General features: G+C 42.9%; 1 protein-coding gene across 1 annotated transcript in view; it reads right to left on the reverse strand.

Moving 5' to 3' along the window:
- LOC128664348 (transcriptional regulator QRICH1) overlaps nucleotides 1–19,558 on the reverse strand; it is a 314,109-nt gene that overhangs the window by 95,554 nt on the left and 198,997 nt on the right. The window contains exon 8 of the mRNA XM_053719186.1: nucleotides 19,269–19,420. Coding sequence (XP_053575161.1) covers nucleotides 19,269–19,420 — 152 coding nt within the window. The remainder of the gene's footprint in view (nucleotides 1–19,268; nucleotides 19,421–19,558) is intronic.

The following is a 19,558-nucleotide window of genomic DNA, read 5'->3' on the forward strand; positions in this document are numbered from 1 at the left end:
GATGTAAAGCTAAGTCTCTGCTCTTCCTAAACCACTAAAAAAAACATAATTTATGCTTACATGATAAATGTATTTCTTTCCGGATATGGTGAGTCCACGGAATCTATTACTAGTGGGAATATCACTCTTGGCCAGCAGGAGGAGGCAAAGAGCACCACAGCAAAGCTGCTATATATGTCACTTCCCTTACCCATAATCCCCAGTCATTCGGCCAAAGGAAAAATGGAAAAAGAAGATAACACAAAAAAGTGTAGAGGTGCCTAAGGTTTTAGAAAAAAATAACGGTCTTAAAAAAAAAAAAGGGTGGGCCGTGGACTCACCACATCCGGAAATAAATAAATTTATCAGGTAAGCATAAATTATGTTTTCTTTCCTAAGATATGGCGAGTCCAAGGAATCATCAATTACTAGTGGGAATCAATACCCAAGCTAGAGGACAGAGATGATAGGGGAGGGACAAGACAAGTAGACTTAAACAGAAGGCACCACAGCTTGAAGAACCCTTCTCCCAAAAGAAGCCTCAGCTGAGGCAAAATTATCACATTTATAAAACTTTTAAAAAGTATGCAAAGAGGATCAAGTTGCAGCCTTGCAAATCTGTTCCACAGAAGCTTCATTTTTAAATGCCAGGGAAGAAGAAACAACCCTCGTGGAATGACCAGTGATTCTCTCAGGAGGTTGCTGTCCAGCAGTCTCATAGGCCAAATGAATAATACTCCTTAGCCAAAGAGAAAGAGAAGTAGTCGTAGCTTTCTGACCCTTGCACTTCCCAGAAAAACAAACAAAGCAGAAGACTGACGAAAGTCCTTAGTCGCCTTAAGATAGAACTTCAATGCACGCATAACATCTAGGTTGTGCAACAAAATGCTCCTTAGGAGAAGAAGGATTAGGACACAAAGAAGGAACCACAATTTCCTGATTAAAATTCTTGTTTGAAAAACTTTAGGAAGGAAACCTAATTTAGTACGTAAAACCACCTTATCAGAATGAAAAATAAAATAAGGAGAATCAAACTGCAGAGCCGAGAGTTCCGAAACTCTCCAAGCAGAAGAAATAGTAACAAGAAACAAAACCTTCCAAGATAACATCTTGATATCTAAGGAATGCATAGGTTCATAAGGAGCCCGCTGGAAAACTCTAAGAACAAGGTTAAGACTCCAAAGAGGAGTAATGGGCTTAAACACAGACCTAATCCTAACCAAGGCCTGACAAAAAGATTGCATGTCTGGCGCATCCGCCAAACGCTTATGCAACAAAATAGACAACACAAAAATCTGACCTTTCAGAGTACTAGCTGACAAACCCTTCTCCAAACCCTCCTGGAGAAAAGACAAAATCCTAGGAATCCTGACTCTACTCCAAGAGTAGCCTCTGGATTCACACCAATACAGATATTTACGCCATATCTTATAGTAAATCTTGTCACAGGCTTACGAGCCTGAATCATGGTCTCAATGACCGACTCTGAAAACCCACGCTTAGATAAAATCAAGCGTTCAATCTCCAAGCAGTCAGCTTCAGAGAAATTAGATTTGGATGAAGAAAAGGACCCTGAAGTAGAAGGTCCTACCTCAGAGTCTCCATGGAGGTAGAGACAGCATTTCCACTAGATTTGCATACCAGATTCTGCGAGGCCAGGCCGGCGCTATGAGAATCACCAACGCCCTCTCCTGCTTGATCCGAGCAATGACTCTTGGCAGGAGAGCGAACAGAGGAAATATGTATGCTAGACTGAAATTCCAAGGGACCGCCAGAGCATCTATCAAGAAAGCCTGTGGATCCCTTGACCTCGAGCCGTACCTCAGAAGCTTGGCATTCTGCCGAGAAGCCTTGAGATCCAGTTCTGGCTGCCCCCAATTGAGGATTAAACTGGAAAATACCTCCGGAATGGAAGGTCTGTCGGCTCAGAAAATTTGCCTCCCAAATGTCCACTCCTGGGATGTGGATTGCAGAAAGACAACAGTTGTGAGACTCCGCCCACTGAATTATCTGGGCCACCTCTGTCATGGCCAAGGAACGCCGAGTTCCCCCCTGGTGTTGATGTACGTTAAGTTGTCCGACTGGAACCTGATAAACCGGGCTAAGGCTAACTGAGGCCAGGCCAGTAGAGCATTGAAAATCGCTCTCAGTTCTAGAAAGTTTACAGGGAGAACTGACTCCTCCCGAGTCCAAAGACCCTGAGTCTTCAATGACCCCCAAATTGCTCCCCAGCCTAGAAGGCTGGAATCTGTGGTCACGATCATCCAGGAAGGTCTGTGAAAGCAAGTTCCCTGGGAGAGGTGTTCCTGAGACAACCACCACAGAATTGAGTGCCTTGTCGTCTGATCCAGTTTGCAGAGACAGATCCGCATAGTCCCCGTTCCATTGCCTTAACATGCATAACTGCAGAGGTCTGAGATGGAACCGAGCAAACTGAAGGATGTCCATGGAAGCTACCATCAGACAAATTACCTCCATACATAGAGCCACTGACGGCCGAGGAGAGGACTGAAGGACAAGACACGAGTCGAAGATATTTGTTTTTCTGACCTCTGTCAGAAATATCTTCATTAGTAGGGAGTATATTATGGCCCCTAAAAACCACTACTCTTGGCTGGAATCAGAGAACTCTTTCCCAGATTTACCTTCCAAATGTGGGAGCAAAGAAAAGACAACAAGATCTCCGTATGAGAGTTCGCCTGACCAGAATGCCGTCCAGATAAGGCGCAAAGGCAATGCCCCGAGACAGGATCACTGCCGAAAGAGCCCCCAGGACCTTTGAGAAAATTATGGGAGCTGTAGCAAGGCCGAAAGGAAGAGCCACAAACTGGAAATGATTGTCTAAGAAAGCAAACCTTAAAAACTTGTGATGATCCCGGTGAATGGGAACATGAAGGTACGCATCCTTTAAGTCTATGGTCGCCATAAACTGACCCTCTTGAACCAAAGGAAGAATAGAACGTATGTGTTTAAACACTTTAGGTCTAAAATAGGTCTGAAAGTCCCCTCTTTTTTGGGAACCACCAACAGTGCAAAAAGATCCTTAATTTAAGAATGCCTCTCTCTTTATCTGGTACAGATAATTTCAAGAGAAGAAACCTGCCTCTGGGAGGAAAAGCCTTGAATTCCATCTTGTACCCCTGAGATACAATTTCCACGGCCCACAGGTCTGGGACATCTCGGATCCAAGCCTGAGCAAATTGAGAAAGCCTGCCCCCTAACTAGATCCATTCCTGGATCAGGAGGCCGACCGTTCATGCTGACTTGGAGTCAGCCGCAGGCTTCTTAGACTGTTTACCTTGTTACAAGGCTGACCACACTTCCAGGAAGACTTGGATAGTTCCTGCTTGGAAGAGGAGGGTTTACCTCTAAAGTAACGAAGGGAACGAAAATTACTCTGACGTCCTTTCTGCTTATTCTTTCTATCTTGAGGAAGAAAATATCCCTTTCCACCTGTGATATCTGAAATAATTGCAGCCAAACCAGGCCCAAACAAGGTCTTACCCTTGTAGGGAATAGCTAATAACTTAGACTTAGAAGAAACATCCGCAGACCAGGATTTAAACCAAAGGGCTCAGCGAGCTAGAACTGCAAAACCAGATATTTTTGCTCCCAGTTTAATGACCTGTAAGGAAGCATCTGTAATAGGGCTGCAACAACTAATCGGTAAGTTTGATCATAAAAATAGTTGTCAGCAAATCTCATTATCAATTAGGTGGTCAGCGATTAGTTGGTCAGTTGCACAACACCAGCTGCTTTAATCTGATGATCTACTGCAACTAAGATTGTGCAAAAAAAATTGAATTTATTTATTTTTTTAATCTTTTTTCTATCCGATTAATCGGACAATAATCATCCGATTAATCGGATAGAAAAAAAATAAATAAATAAAAATGTTTGCACAATACCATGTTCAGGAGTTCATCAGATTGAAGCAGCTGGTGCTGTGCAATTAACCAACTAATCGCTAACCACCTAATTGATAATGAGTTTCTTTGACAACTATTTTTATGATCAATCTTACCGATTAGTTGTTGCAGCCCTAATCTGTAATAAAAGAATTGGCTAATTTAAGAGCCTTAATCCTGTCCTGGATTTCCTCAAGAGGAGTATCTGTCTGAATAGAATCAGACAAGGCATCAAACCAGTAAACTGCAGCACTGGTAACAGTAGCAATACACACCGCAGGCTGCCTTTGAAGACCTTGGTGAACATACATTTTCTTTAATAATGCCTCCAATTTCTTATCCATTGGAACCTTAAAAGAACACCTATCCTCTATTGGAATAGTAGTCCTCTTAGACAAAATGGAAATAGCTCCTTCCACCTTAGGAACCGTTTGCCACGATTCCTTAATAGAGTCAGCTATAGGAAACATCTTCTTAAAAATTGAAGATGGAGAAAAAGGAATACCAGGCCTCTCCCATTCTCGTACAGCAATAAAAAAAAAGGAGGAAATTTATGCTTACCTGATAAATTAATTTCTTTTACGATATGCCGAGTCCACGGGTTTCATCCTTACTTGTGGAATATTAACCTTCTGCTAACAGGAAGTGGCAAAGAGCACCACAGCAGAGCTGTTACATAGCTCCTCCGCTAACTCCTCCCCCAAGTCATTCGACCGGAGATATAGGAAGAGAAAGGAAAAGCTAAAAGGTGCAGAGGAGACTGAAGTTTTGGAAAATAAAATAAATCCGGTCTTAAAATGACAGGGTGGGCCGTGGACTCGGCATATCGTAAAATAAATTAATTTATCAGGTAAGCATAAATTTCCTTTTCTTTTACAAGATATGCCGAGTCCACGGGTTTCATCCTTACTTGTGGGATACCAATACCAAAGCTTTAGGACACGGATGAAAGGGAGGGACAAGACAGGAACCTAAACGGAAGGCACCACTGCTTGAAGAACCTTTCTCCCAAAAATAGCCTCAGAAACGAATTAAATTTGTAAAATTTGGAAAAAGTATGAAGGGAGGACCAAGTTGCAACCTTACAAATCTGTTCAACAGAAGCATAATTTTTAAAAGCCCATGTGGAAGCCACAGCTCTAGTAGAATGAGCCGTAATCTTTTCAGGAGGCTGCTGTCCAGCAGTCTCGTATGCCAGGCGGATTATGCTTTTCAGCCAAAAAGAAAGAGGTAGCCGTAGATTTTTGACCCCTATGCTTTCCAGAATAAACAATGAATAGAGAAGATGTTTGATGGAAATCCTTGGTCGCTTGTAAGTAAAACTTCAAGGCACGAACCACGTCCAAGTTATGTAACAGACGTTCCTTCTAAGAAGGATTAGGACACAAGGAAGGAACAACAATTTCCTGATTAATATTCTTATTTGAAACAACCTTAGGAAGAAATCCAGGTTTAGTACGCAAAACCACCTTATCAGAATGAAAGATAAGATAAGGCGAATCACATTGTAACGCAGAAAGCTCAGTAACTCTTCGAGCAGAAGAGATAGCAACTAAAAACAACACTTTCCGAGGTAACAGCTTAATATCTATGGAATGCATGGGTTCAAACGGAACCCCTTGAAGAACATTAAGAACTAAATTCAGACTCCATGGCGGAGCAACAGGTTTAAACACAGGCTTGATTCTGATTAAAGCCTGACAAAAAGACTGAACGTCTGGACATCTGCTAGACGCTTGTGTAATAAAACTGACAAAGCAGAAATTTGTCCTTTTAAAGAACTAGTAGATAACCCCTTCTCCAATCCTTCTTGGAGAAAGGACAAAATCCTAGGAATCCTAATCTTACTCCTTGAGTAGCCCTTGGATTCGCACCAATAAAGATATTTACGCCATATCTTATGGTAAATCTTTCTAGTGACAGGCTTGCGAGCCTGAATCAGAGTATCAATGACCGACTAAGAGAATCCCCGCTTAGATAAGATCAAGCGTTCAATCTCCAGGCAGTCAGCTGCAGAAAAGTTAGATTTGGATGTTTGAACGGACCTTGAATGAGAAGGTCCTGCCTCAACGGTAGTTTCCACGGAGGTAGAGACGACATGTCCACTAAATCCGCATACCAAGTCCTGCGTGGTCACGCAGGCACTATTAGAATTACTGAAGCTCTCTTCTGTTTGATTCTCGCAATCCCTCAGGGTAGGAGAGGAAAAGGAGGAAACACATAAGCCAGGTTGAACGACCAAGGTACTGCTAAAGCATCTATCAGTACATCCTGAGGATCCCTTGACCTGGACCCGCAACGTAGAAGTTTGGCATTCTGTCGAGATGCCATTAGATCCAATTCCGGTGTGCCAGAGTGATTCTCTGCCCATCGGATTATCTTTGATACCTCTATGATTGCAAGAGAACTTCTTGTTCCCCCCTGATGATTGATACATGCTACAGTCGTGACATTGTCCGACTGGAGTCTTATGAACTTGGTCAGTGCTAACTGAGGCCACGCCTGAAGTGCATTGAATATTGCTCTCAGTTCCAGAATATTGATTGGTAATTGAGACTCAGTCGGAGTCCAGGTTCCCTGAGCCTTCAGGGAATTCCAGACTGCACCCCAGCCCAAGAGGCTGGCGTCCGTTGTCACTATAACCCACGATGGCCTGCAAAAGCACATTCCCTGGGACAGATGATCCTGTGACAACCACCAAAGAAGAGATTTTCTGGTCTCTTGATCCAGATAAATTTGCTTAATCTCCATTACACTGTCTGAGCATGCACAGCTGCAGTGGTCTGAGATGAAAGCGAGCAAACGGGGCGATGTCCATTGCTGCTACCATTAATCCAATGACCTCCATACACTGAGCCACTGATGGCCAAGGAATGGACTGAAGAGCTCGGCAAGTATTTAGAATCTTTGATTTTCTGACTATCAGAGTTCCCAAGAATGGAACTCGTTTGTGGAACAAGTGAACTCTTTTCTATATTCACTTTCCAACCATGAGTCCTTAGGAAGGACACAAGTTCAGGGGTTCCAACCCCCTAGTGAGGTGCGCTCAGGAAGGAAAATTCAAAAGTGTCCGAAATCGTGGCAGCTCTTCCGATAAAGACAGGAACAATTGAGCGATCTACAACGGGAGACAAGAAGGCGCCGAAATAGGGTGATATCTCCAATACACTTCAATGTGCTGTGATGGAGAAAGCAATACTTACAAACGGGGCGGCACTATGGCGTGCCTGAAATCGCAGACCGGGACCTGACAGTCGCCCGGAAGACCACACAATGGCAAGCAGCAAATCCCAGCCAAACACGTGGTTCGTGTAGCCAATCAGGATCCGGTCTGCTAACACACCTTCCTTCTCTCTACTCCAGTCTTCAGGGAGGTTACAGAGGGATGTGTGATAGCGGTAGGCACCAAAACTGCAGTCAATCGAAAAAAGTGTGTAATATTACAGGAAAGAGAGGAGATCCACTCCAGCGAGGTACAAAGAAAAACAAATTTATTAAAATGTCTTTAAAATCAGCAACGCGTTTCTCGGCTGCACAGAGCCGTTTCATCAGGCTGTCAGCCTGATGAAACGGCTGATGACAGCCTGAAGAAACGGCTCTGTGCAGCCGAGAAATGCGTTGCTGATTTTAAAGACATTTTAATAAATTTGTTTTTCTTTGTACCTCGCTGGAGTGGATCTCCTCTCTTTCCTGTAATACTACACACTTTTTTTGAGTGACTGCAGTTTTGGTGCCTACTGCTATCACATATCCCTCTGTAACCTCCCCGAAGACTGGAGTAGAGAGAAGGAAGGTGTGTTAGCAGACCGAATCCTGATTGGCTACACGAACCACGTGTTTGGCTGGGATTTGCTGCTTGCCGTTGTGTGGTCTTCCGGGCGACTGTGAGGTCCCGGTCTGCGATTTCAGGCACACCATAGTGCCGCCCCATTTGTAAGTATTGCTTTCCCCATCACAGCACATTGAAGTGTATTGGCGATATCACCCTATTTCGGCGCCTTCTTGTCTCCCGTTGTAGATTGCTTCGGAAGGACAGCCCAATGTCCGTGTGAGATTTGGTCAGATGACGATTTGATGCCTGAATCAAGATATCGTCTAGATAGGGCGCCACTGCTATGCCCCATGGCCTGAGAACCGCTAGAAGGGACCCTAGCACTTTTGTGAAAATTCTGGGAGCTGTGGCCAATCCGAAGGGAAGGGCCACGAACTGATAATGCTTGTCCAGAAAAGCAAACCTTAGAAACTGATGATGATCCTTGTGGATAGGAATGTGAAGGTACGCATCCTTTAGATCCACGGTGGTCATGTATTGACCATCCTGGATCATTGGTAAGATTGTTCGTATAGTCTCCATCTTGAACGATGGGAGAAATTTGTTTAGACATTTTAAATCTAAAATAGGTCTAAAAAGTTCCCTCTTTTTTGGGAACCCCGAAAAGGTTTGAGTAAAAACCCCTGTCCCTGTTCCAGTCTTGGAACAGGACAAATTACTCCCATGGAATAGAAGTCTTTTACACAGTGTAAGAACGCCTCTCTTTTTGTCTGGTCTACATACAAACGTGAAAGATGAAATCTCCCTCTTGGGGGAAAATTTCTGAATTCCAGTTGATACCCCTTGGTCACAATTTTTAATGCCCAGGGATCCTGCACATCTCTTGCCCAGGCCTGAGCAAAGAGAGAAAGTTCCCCCTACTAGATCCGGCCCCGGATCGGGGGCTGCCCCTTCATGCTGTCTTGGTAGCAACAGCAGGCTTTTTGGCTTGTTTACCCTTATTCCAGGTCTGGTTAGGTCTCCAGACAGACTTGGATTGAGCAAAATTACCTTCCTGTTTAGTAGAGGAAGGGAAAGCAGAGGGTACTCCTTTGAAATTTCGAAAGGAACGAAAATTATTTTGTTTACCCTTCATCTTAAGGGGTTTGTCTTGAGGTATGGCGTGACCCTTACCTCCAGTAATGTCAGCAATGATTTCCTTCAATTCAGGGCCGAATAGGGTCTTACCCTTGAAAGGAATTGTTAACAGTTTAGACTTTGACGATACAGCAGCAGACCACGATTTTATCCATAGCGCTCTACGCGCCAATATGGCAAAGCCTGCATTTTTTGCTGCTATTTTAGTAATCTGGAAAGCAGCATCTGTGATAAAAGAATTAGCTAATTTGAGAGCTTTAATTCTGTCCAAAATGTCGTCTAGGGGCGTCTCTACTTTCAGAGACTCCTCAAGGGCGTCAAACCAGAAAGCCGCCGCCACAGTTACTGGAACAATGCAGGCAGCAGGTTGTAACAAGAAACCCTGGTGAATAAATAATTTCTTTAGAAGACCCTCTAATTTTTTATCCATAGGGTCTTTGAAAGCACAACTGTCCTCAATAGGTATAGTTGTATGCTTAGCTAGAGTAGATTGCTCCCTCCACCTTAGGGACCGTTTGCCAGGAGTCCTTGATGGTGGCTGATATGGGAAACATTTTCTTAAAATTAGGAGGGGGAGAGAATGGTATACCTGGTCTATCCCATTCCTTTTTAATAATTTCCGAAATTCTTTTTGGAACCGGAAAAACATCAGTGTAAGTAGGAACTTCTAGATATTTATCCATTTTACATAATTTTTCTGGAGGAATTGTAATAGGTTCACAATCATCCAGAGTCGCTAGGACCTCCCTGAACAACAGGCGAAGGTGTTCATGTTTAAATGTAAAGGAAGCAAAGTCCGTTTCTGTCTGAGGTAACACAATCCCTGAATCTGAAAGTTCTCCCTCAGACAATAATTCCCTAACCCCCAATTCAGAGCATTGTGAGGGTACATCGGAAATGGCTACTAAAGCATCAGAGGATTCAGTATTTACGTTAATACCTGGCCTACTGCGTTTACCCTGAAAACCTGGCAGTTTAGATAATACCTCAGTGAGGGTAGTTGACATAACTGCAGCCATATCTTGCAGAGTAAAAGAATTAGACGCACTAGATGTACTAGGTGTCCCTTGTGTGGGTGTTAAAGGTTGGGACACTTGAGGAGAATTAGATGGCATATTCTGATTCTCTTCAGACTGAGAATCATCCTTAGACATACTTTCATTTACTAAAATATGTTCTTTACAGTGTAAGGCTCTATCAGTACAAGAGGTACACAATGTAAGAGGGGGTTGCACAATGGCTTCTAAACACATAGAGCAATGAGTTTCCTCAATGTCAGAAACGTTAAACAAAGTAGTAATAACCACAACAGTTGGTAAACACTTTATTTATTGAAAAAATTAATTTTGTAAAAAAACGGGTACTGCGCCTTTAAGAAATAAAAGCGCGCAATTTTTTTCCAAACACACTTAAGTAGCCTATAAATGTTCAAAAACTATGAATATAAATGCAGAGTTGCCAAAAATTATTGCATCCCAAATGCAAGAGTAGAAATTTACACTTTAGAGGAACATCTAAGCAAAAAAATTACACTTTGCTAAATAAGACCCCTGCATCTCGCCACAGCTATGCTGTGGCGCCTACCTGCCCCCAGAACACTGCCAAATGAATCGACACCAATCCTGATAGTATATTACACAGATAGGGCCCAACCGGAGCAAATGTCTGCTGTCTCCTTCAGTGTAAACTAGGCCCCGCCCACAATGGAGGTTGCACTGAAATTTAAACTACCTCATGAGTTTGAGTTTCAAACTGCCATGTGGTCCCCAAAAACACAATAAAAGCCATCCTTTTGTTTAACAATATAATAAAGACTTAGTACCGTATTGTCCCGAGTATAGGCCTCACTTTTTTTCCCCTAATGTAAGTCTTTAAACTAGGGGTGCGGCCTACATTCGGGATGTTACTCTCTGCTGCTCTCATACAGGGAGAATTGTGCCCCTACGAACAATGTGCCACTGAAAATGCTAATTACCGGTATTCCTCCCCCTCTGGCATTCCGCAGAGTGCCTGGCTTTAACTGTATTTTCCCTACAAACACCAGACAGGCAGGTGAGGGTATACAGTAAAAAACGGTAAGCGCTGTTTATTTATTTAAAACTACAATGCCCATGATTCATTTGGCCAATGAAGGAGCCAGTGTTATAAGTGCGCGTGCGCCCGGGTCCGCATGCGCTTTAAAATCTAATCTGACAGAACCTGACAGGAGAGACACAGAGCCACCACGCCAGCACACCACTGCTTAATAGGGTGAGTAGTGGCACTATGTGAAGGAAGGAACCTAAGTGGGTTAAGAGGAGGAAGCCTGTTAGCGTTATGAGGGGGCTAAGAGGTTAAGGAAGCGTCTGCATTTGAGAGGGGGGGGGGAGGATGAGAGGGGCTATGCATGAGCATAAGATTAGAGCTGTGTGAAGGAGGAGGCTGAGAGTGTAAGGATATACTTTTTGGGAGGGAGAGAGGTGTATGAGGGAGAGGGGCTGAAAGGGTCAGGGGTGCAGTTAAAAATTAAATTTCTTTAAAATGGCACCAAACTTTAGGGGTGCGGCCTATAATCAGGAGCGGCCTATACTCGGGACAATACGTAATATGTCCCAGTGTTTTAATTATATGCTGACTTTGAGTGCATAAGTATTAGAAATCAAACACCCAGGAGTACAGTAACACCCTATTGCATATAGGACTACTGCTTATCCTGTTCCCACTGAGGAACCCAATCAGCCAGTTCTGATATATTAACTCTCCTCAGAAATAAAAAGGCTGAAAACATACCTCAAATCCTGCTTGCTGCATGAGACTGTTCTCCACACTGAAGATTTTTCCCATATTACCTTCAGATCTGTGGGAACCATAATGGACCTTAGTAACTGCTGTTAAGATCATCAATTTCAGGGGGGAAATCTTCTTCCAAATCCCCCGAGTCAAATAGTACTCACCGGTACCATTTAAAATAAACATCTTGATTGAAGAAATTAAAACTATCATTTTATCACCACTATCACTTTACCCTTCCTATTACTAGCATAGGCAAAGAGAATGACTGGGGGGAGGAGTTAGGGGAGGAGCTATGTAACAGCTCTGCTGTGGTGCTCTTTGCCACTTCCTGTTAACAGGAGGTTAATATCCCACAAGTAAGGATGAAACCTGTGGACTCGGCATATCTTGTAAAAGAAAACGATCCCGTTTACAATCCGGATTTTCAGAGAAGCAAAAACAGCAAGAACCTAAAAGGGACAGTCCTACAGATGACAAAAAAGCCATTTTTTTTTTTTTAAAAACAACTTTCTTGAAAAACAGGCTTAAAAACAAACAATAAACCCCCCCAAAAAACATAATTTATGCTTACCTGATAAATTCCTTTCTTCTGTTGTGTGATCAGTCCACGGGTCATCATTACTTCTGGGATATTATCTGCTCCCCTACAGGAAGTGCAAGAGGATTCACCCAGCAGAGTTGCTATATAGCTCCTCCCCTCTACGTCACCTCCAGTCATTCGACCAAAGACCAACGAGAAAGGAGAAGCCAAGGGTGTAGTGGTGACTGGATTATAATTTAAAAAATATTTACCTGCCTTAAAAAACAGGGCGGGCCGTGGACTGATCACACAACAGAAGAAAGGAATTTATCAGGTAAGCATAAATTATGTTTTCTTCTGTTATGTGTGATCAGTCCACGGGTCATCATTACTTCTGGGATACCAATACCAAAGCAAAAGTACACGGATGACGGGAGGGATAGGCAGGCTCATTATACAGAAGGAACCACTGCCTGAAGAACCTTTCTCCCAAAAATAGCCTCCGAAGAAGCAAAAGTGTCAAATTTGTAAAATTTGGAAAAAGTATGAAGCGAAGACCAAGTTGCAGCCTTGCAAATCTGTTCAACAGAGGCCTCATTCTTAAAGGCCCAAGTGGAAGCCACAGCTCTAGTAGAATGAGCTGTAATTCTTTCAGGAGGCTGCTGTCCAGCAGTCTCATAGGCTAAACGAATTATGCTACGAAGCCAGAAGGAGAGAGAGGTAGCCGAAGCCTTATGACCTCTCCTCTGACCAGAGTACACGACAAACAGGGAAGACGTTTGTCGAAAATCCTTAGTTGCCTGCAAGTAGAACTTGAGGGCACGAACTACATCCAGATTGTGTAGAAGACGTTCCTTCTTTGAAGAAGGATTTGGACACAAGGATGGAACAACAATCTCTTGATTGATATTCCTGTTAGTGACTACCTTAGGTAAGAACCCAGGTTTAGTACGCAGAACTACCTTGTCTGAGTGAAAGATCAGATAAGGAGAATCACAATGTAAGGCTGATAATTCAGAGACTCTTCGAGCCGAGGAAATAGCCATTAAAAATAGAACTTTCCAAGATAACAATTTTATATCAATGGAATGAAGGGGTTCGAACGGAACACCCTGTAAAACGTTAAGAACTAAGTTTAAACTCCATGGCGGAGCAACAGTTTTAAACACAGGCTTGATCCTAGCTAAAGCCTGACAAAATGCCTGGACGTCTGGATTTTCTGACAGACGCTTGTGTAACAAGATGGACAGAGCTGAGATCTGTCCCTTTAATGAGCTAGCCGATAAACCCTTTTCTAAACCTTCTTGTAGAAAGGACAATATCCTAGGAATCCTAACCTTACTCCAGGAGTAATCTTTGGATTCACACCAGTATAGGTATTTACGCCATATTTTATGGTAAATCTTTCTGGTAACAGGCTTCCTAGCCTGTATCAGGGTATCAATAACCGACTCAGAAAAACCACGTTTTGATAAAATCAAGCGTTCAATTTCCAAGCAGTCAGCTTCAGAGAAGTTAGATTTTGATGTTTGAATGGACCCTGTATCAGAAGGTCCTGTCTTAGAGGTAGAGACCAAGGCGGACAGGATGACATGTCCACTAGATCTGCATACCAAGTCCTGCGTGGCCATGCAGGTGCTATTAGAATCACTGATGCTCTCTCCTGTTTGATTTTGGCAATCAATCGAGGAAGCAGCGGGAAGGGTGGAAACACATAAGCCATCCTGAAGTTCCAAGGTGCTGTCAAAGCATCTATCAGAACCGCTCCCGGATCCCTGGATCTGGATCCGTAGCGAGGAAGTTTGGCGTTCTGGCGAGACGCCATGAGATCTATATCTGGTTTGCCCCAACGTCGAAGTATTTGGGCAAAGACCTCCGGATGAAGTTCCCACTCCCCCGGATGAAACGTCTGGCGACTCAAGAAATCCGCCTCCCAGTTCTCCACTCCCGGGATGTGGATTGCTGACAGGTGGCAAGAGTGAGACTCTGCCCAGCGAAATATCTTTGATACTTCCATCATTGCTAGGGAGCTTCTTGTCCCTCCCTGATGGTTGATGTAAGCTACAGTCGTGATGTTGTCCGACTGAAACCTGATGAACCCCCGAGTTTTTAACTGGGGCCAAGCTAGAAGGGCATTGAGAACTGCTCTCAATTCCAGAATGTTTATTGGCAGGAGACTTTCCTCCTGACTCCATTGTCCCTGAGCCTTCAGAGAATTCCAGACAGCGCCCCAACCTAGTAGGCTGGCGTCTGTTGTTACAATTGTCCAGTCCGGCCTGCTGAATGGCATCCCCCTGGACAGATGTGGCCGAGAAAGCCACCATAGAAGAGAGTTTCTGGTCTCTTGATCCAGATTCAGAGTGGGGGACAAATCTGAGTAATCCCCATTCCACTGACTCAGCATGCACAATTGCAGCGGTCTGAGATGTAGGCGTGCAAAGGGTACTATGTCCATTGCTGCTACCATTAAGCCGATCACCTCCATGCATTGAGCTACTGACGGGAGTTGAATGGAATGAAGGACACGGCATGCATTTAGAAGCTTTGTTAATCTGTCTTCTGTCAGATAAATCTTCATTTCTACAGAATCTATAAGAGTCCCCAAGAATTGAACTCTTGTGAGAGGAAAGAGAGAACTCTTCTTTTCGTTCACTTTCCATCCATGCGACCTTAGAAATGCCAGAACTAACTCTGTATGAGACTTGGCAGTTTGAAAGCTTGAAGCTTGTATCAGAATGTCGTCTAGGTACGGAGCTACCGAAATTCCTCGCGGTCTTAGTACCGCCAGAAGGGCACCCAGAACCTTTGTGAAGATTCTTGGAGCCGTAGCCAATCCGAATGGAAGGGCTACAAACTGGTAATGCCTGTTTAAGAAGGCAAACCTTAGATACCGGTAATGATCTTTGTGAATCGGTATGTGAAGGTAAGCATCCTTTAAATCCACTGTGGTCATGTACTGACCCTTTTGGATCATGGGTAAGATTGTCCGAATAGTTTCCATTTTGAACGATGGAACTCTTAGGAATTTGTTTAGGATCTTTAAATCCAAGATTGGCCTGAAAGTTCCCTCTTTTTTGGGAACCACAAACAGGTTTGAGTAAAACCCTTGTCCTTGTTCCGACCGCGGAACCGGATGGATCACTCCCATTAATAATAGATCTTGTACACAGCGTAGAAACGCGTCTTTCTTTATTTGGTTTGTTGACAACCTTGACAGATGAAATCTCCCTCTTGGGGGAGAGAATTTGAAGTCTAGAAGGTATCCCTGAGATATGATCTCTAGCGCCCAGGGATCCTGGACATCTCTTGCCCAAGCCTGGGCGAAGAGAGAGAGTCTGCCCCCCACTAGATCCGGTCCCGGATCGGGGGCCCTCGGTTCATGCTGTCTTAGGGGCAGCAGCAGGTTTCCTGGCCTGCTTGCCCTTATTCCAGGACTGGTTAGGTTTCCAGCCTTGTCTGTAACGAGCAACAGCTCCTTCCTGTTTTGGTGCAGTGGAAGTTGATGCTGTTCCTGCTTTGAAATTCCGAAAGGGACGAAAAATAGACTGTCTAGCCTTAGCTTTGGCTTTGTCTTGAGGTAGAGCGTGGCCCTTACCCCCTGTAATGTCAGCAATAATTTCTTTCAAACCGGGCCCAAATAAAGTTTGCCCCTTGAAAGGTATATTAAGTAATTTGGACTTAGAAGTTACATCAGCCGACCAGGATTTTAGCCACAGCGCCCTACGTGCCTGAATGGCGAATCCTGAATTCTTAGCCGTAAGTTTGGTTAAATGTACTACGGCCTCCGAAATGAATGAATTAGCTAGTTTAAGGACTCTAAGCCTGTCCGTAATGTCGTCCAGCGTAGCTGAACTAAGGTTCTCTTCCAGAGACTCAATCCAAAATGCTGCCGCAGCCGTAATCGGCGCGATGCATGCAAGGGGTTGCAATATAAAACCTTGTTGAACAAACATTTTCTTAAGGTAACCCTCTAATTTTTTATCCATAGGATCTGAAAAAGCACAGCTATCCTCCACCGGGATAGTGGTGCGCTTAGCTAAAGTAGAAACTGCTCCCTCCACCTTAGGGACCGTTTGCCATAAGTCCCGTGTGGTGGCGTCTATTGGAAACATCTTTCTAAATATTGGAGGGGGTGAGAACGGAACACCGGGTCTATCCCACTCCTTAGTAACAATTTCAGTTAATCTCTTAGGTATAGGAAAAACGTCAGTACTCGCCGGTACCGCAAAGTATTTATCCAACCTACACATTTTCTCTGGTATTGCAACAGTGTTACAATCGTTAAGAGCCGCTAAGACCTCCCCTAGTAATACACGGAGGTTTTCCAATTTAAATTTAAAATTTGAAATATCTGAATCCAATCTGCTTGGATCAGAACCGTCACCTACAGAATGAAGCTCTCCGTCCTCATGCTCTGCAAGCTGTGACGCAGTATCAGACATGGCCCTAGAATTATCAGCGCACTCTGTTCTCACCCCAGAGTGATCACGCTTGCCTCTTAGTTCTGGTAATTTAGCCAAAACTTCAGTCATAACAGTAGCCATATCTTGTAATGTTATCTGTAATGGCTGCCCAGATGTACTAGACGCCATAATATCACGCACCTCCCGGGCGGGAGATGCAGGTACTGACACGTGAGGCGAGTTAGTCGGCATAACTCTCCCCTCGCTGATTGGTGAAATTTGTTCAATTTGTACAGATTGGCTTTTATTTAAAGTAGCATCAATACAGTTAGTACATAAATTTCTATTGGGCTCCACCTTGGCATTGGAACAAATGACACAGGTATCTTCCTCTGAATCAGACATGTTTAACACACTAGCAATAAACATGCAACTCGGTTACAATCTTATTTAACAAAAACGTACTGTGCCTCAAGAAGCACTAAACGATTAAATGACAGTTGAAATAATGAACTGAAAAACAGTTATAGCATCACACTTTAAAAACAACACAACTTTTTAGCAAAGGTTTGTTCCCATTAGTAAAATAACACTAATTAAATTTTAAACATAAAAATTACAGAGCAACGTTTTAAATCACAGTCACTAGATAAGTCTCACAGCTCTGCTGAGAGAATCTACCTCCCTTCAAAGAAGTTTGAAGACCTCTGAGTTCTGTTAGAGATGAACCGGATCATGCAGAAAATACAAGAGTAACTGACTGGAAATTTTTGATGCGTAGCAAAGAGCGCCAAAAACGGCCCCTCCCTCTCACACACAGCAGTGAGAGAGAAACGAAACTGTCATAATTAAAACAAGCAAACTGCCAAGTGGAAAAATAATGCCCAAATATTTATTCACTCAGTACCTCATTAATGCAAACGATTCTACATTCCAGCAAAAACGTTTAACATGAAAAATACCTATTAAAAAGGTTTAATGTACTTTTACAGAGTAAATCCGGTGAAATACCATCCCCAGAATACTAAAGTGTAGAGTATACATACATGTTCATTATAACGGTATGGCAGGATCTTTTCATCAATTCCATTCAGAAAATAAAAACTGCTACATACCTCAATGCAGATTCAACTGCCCGCTGTCCCCTGATCTGAAGTTTTTACCTCCCTCAGATGGCCGAGAAACAGCAATATGATCTTAACTACTCCGGTTAAAATCATAAGAAAAACTCTGGTAGATTCTTCTTCAAACTCTGCCAGAGAGGTAATAACACGCTCCGGTGCTATTGTAAAATAACAAACTTTTGATTGAAGTTCTAAAAACTAAGTATAATCACCATAGTCCTCTCACACCTCCTATCTAGTCTTTGGGTGCAAGAGAATGACTGGAGGTGACGTAGAGGGGAGGAGCTATATAGCAACTCTGCTGGGTGAATCCTCTTGCACTTCCTGTAGGGGAGCAGATAATATCCCAGAAGTAATGATGACCCGTGGACTGATCACACATAACAGAAGAAAAGAATATAATCCGTTACTAAAAACGGATCCTCACTGTCCACCCTGACAGGAATAATAAAAAACGTCCCCCTGCAGCGTTTCAGCTGAATAAGTGCCAAATTTTTCCCTGCTACATAGAAAAATAAAACTGGCACTTACCTTAATATTTATCTGTCCGGCAGCAAGACAGCTCACCTGGTTTGAGAGGATGCCATCCCTCACATGGACCTGTGGAAATATAGAAAGAATGAGTAAACTTACTCAGGCTATCTAAATAGGGCCGCAACATGTTTTGGGAAAATGCAGTGATGATTGTACCCCACAAGTTCCAAATTGCTTAAAAGCCACCACTGCCCTAGTGAAGAGACTGACATGGGCTAAGGCTAGACCCTTTAGAAAGATCAGAGCAAACCTACTCTGCTGTAAAATAAAAAAAAAAATCTTGATTGTAGATCAGACACCAATACATCACCTCCTCCTTGCACCGCAGGCAAAGAGAATGACTGGGGATTATGGGTAAGGGAAGTGACATATATAGCAGCTTTGCTGTGGTGCTCTTTGGCTCCTCCTGCTGGCCAGGAGTAATATTCCCACTAGTAATTGATGATTCCGTGGACTCACCATATCTTAGGAAAGAAACACAGCCCTAACAACTGATCTTCAAAAAGGGCAGAAAAAAAACGCTGTCATTCCATGTTCATACTACTACACCTTGCTATTATTTGCAAAGCCTGTTGTCCATCAATATTTTAGCTCTTATGTTAAAAATTCCCACCGGCTTGAAGGTATAATCAGTACCTTGCAAATGTTATTCAGTAATATTTTGTGTTATGAAAGGACACGAGACCCAATTTGCTTTCTTTCATGTATCAGAGCATACAATTTTAAACAACTTTCCAATGTATTTCTATTCTCTGATTTTCTTCATTCTCTTTGTATCCTTTGTTGAAGGAATAACTATGCATTACTGGGAGCTAGTTGAATACAGCGGATGAGCAAATAACATAAGGCATGTGTGTGATCCTGAGCCTACATAGGCATGATTTTCAACAAAGGATACCAAGAAAAAACAATGTAAATTATATTATGAATTAAACTGGAAAGTTGTTAAAAATTGCAAGCTCTATCTGAATGATGATAATGTAATTTTGACTTTTACTGTTAATTTCAAATGCAAGTTTATCCTTTTGTTTTACACTGTCAAACCTCCAAGTTGTTGTGTATGTTGATAACACTATATAAAGATACATACATACATACATACAAGTCAAGCTTTCCTACCTTTGAACCCACTTTGAACTTGACCATAAAGTCGAAGAAATCGTATTGTGCAGTTTTTATCTTTTCCAATTCCAGGATTTTTCCTTGTTTGCTTTGTAATTTTGGAAAAAGCCAACTGTGAATGCTGCTCTACAGTTTTCAAGACAAAGTACCTTATAAAACAAAAAACATGTTCAAAATTTAAGAGGCTATTTCCTACAAATGTTAAAGGGACAGTAAACAAAAATTGTTATTGTTTAAAAAGATAGATAACGCCTTTATTACCAATTCCCCTGTTTTGCACAACCAAC

Source organism: Bombina bombina, chromosome 6 (genome assembly GCF_027579735.1).
Source record: "Bombina bombina isolate aBomBom1 chromosome 6, aBomBom1.pri, whole genome shotgun sequence".
NCBI lineage: Eukaryota > Metazoa > Chordata > Amphibia > Anura > Bombinatoridae > Bombina > Bombina bombina.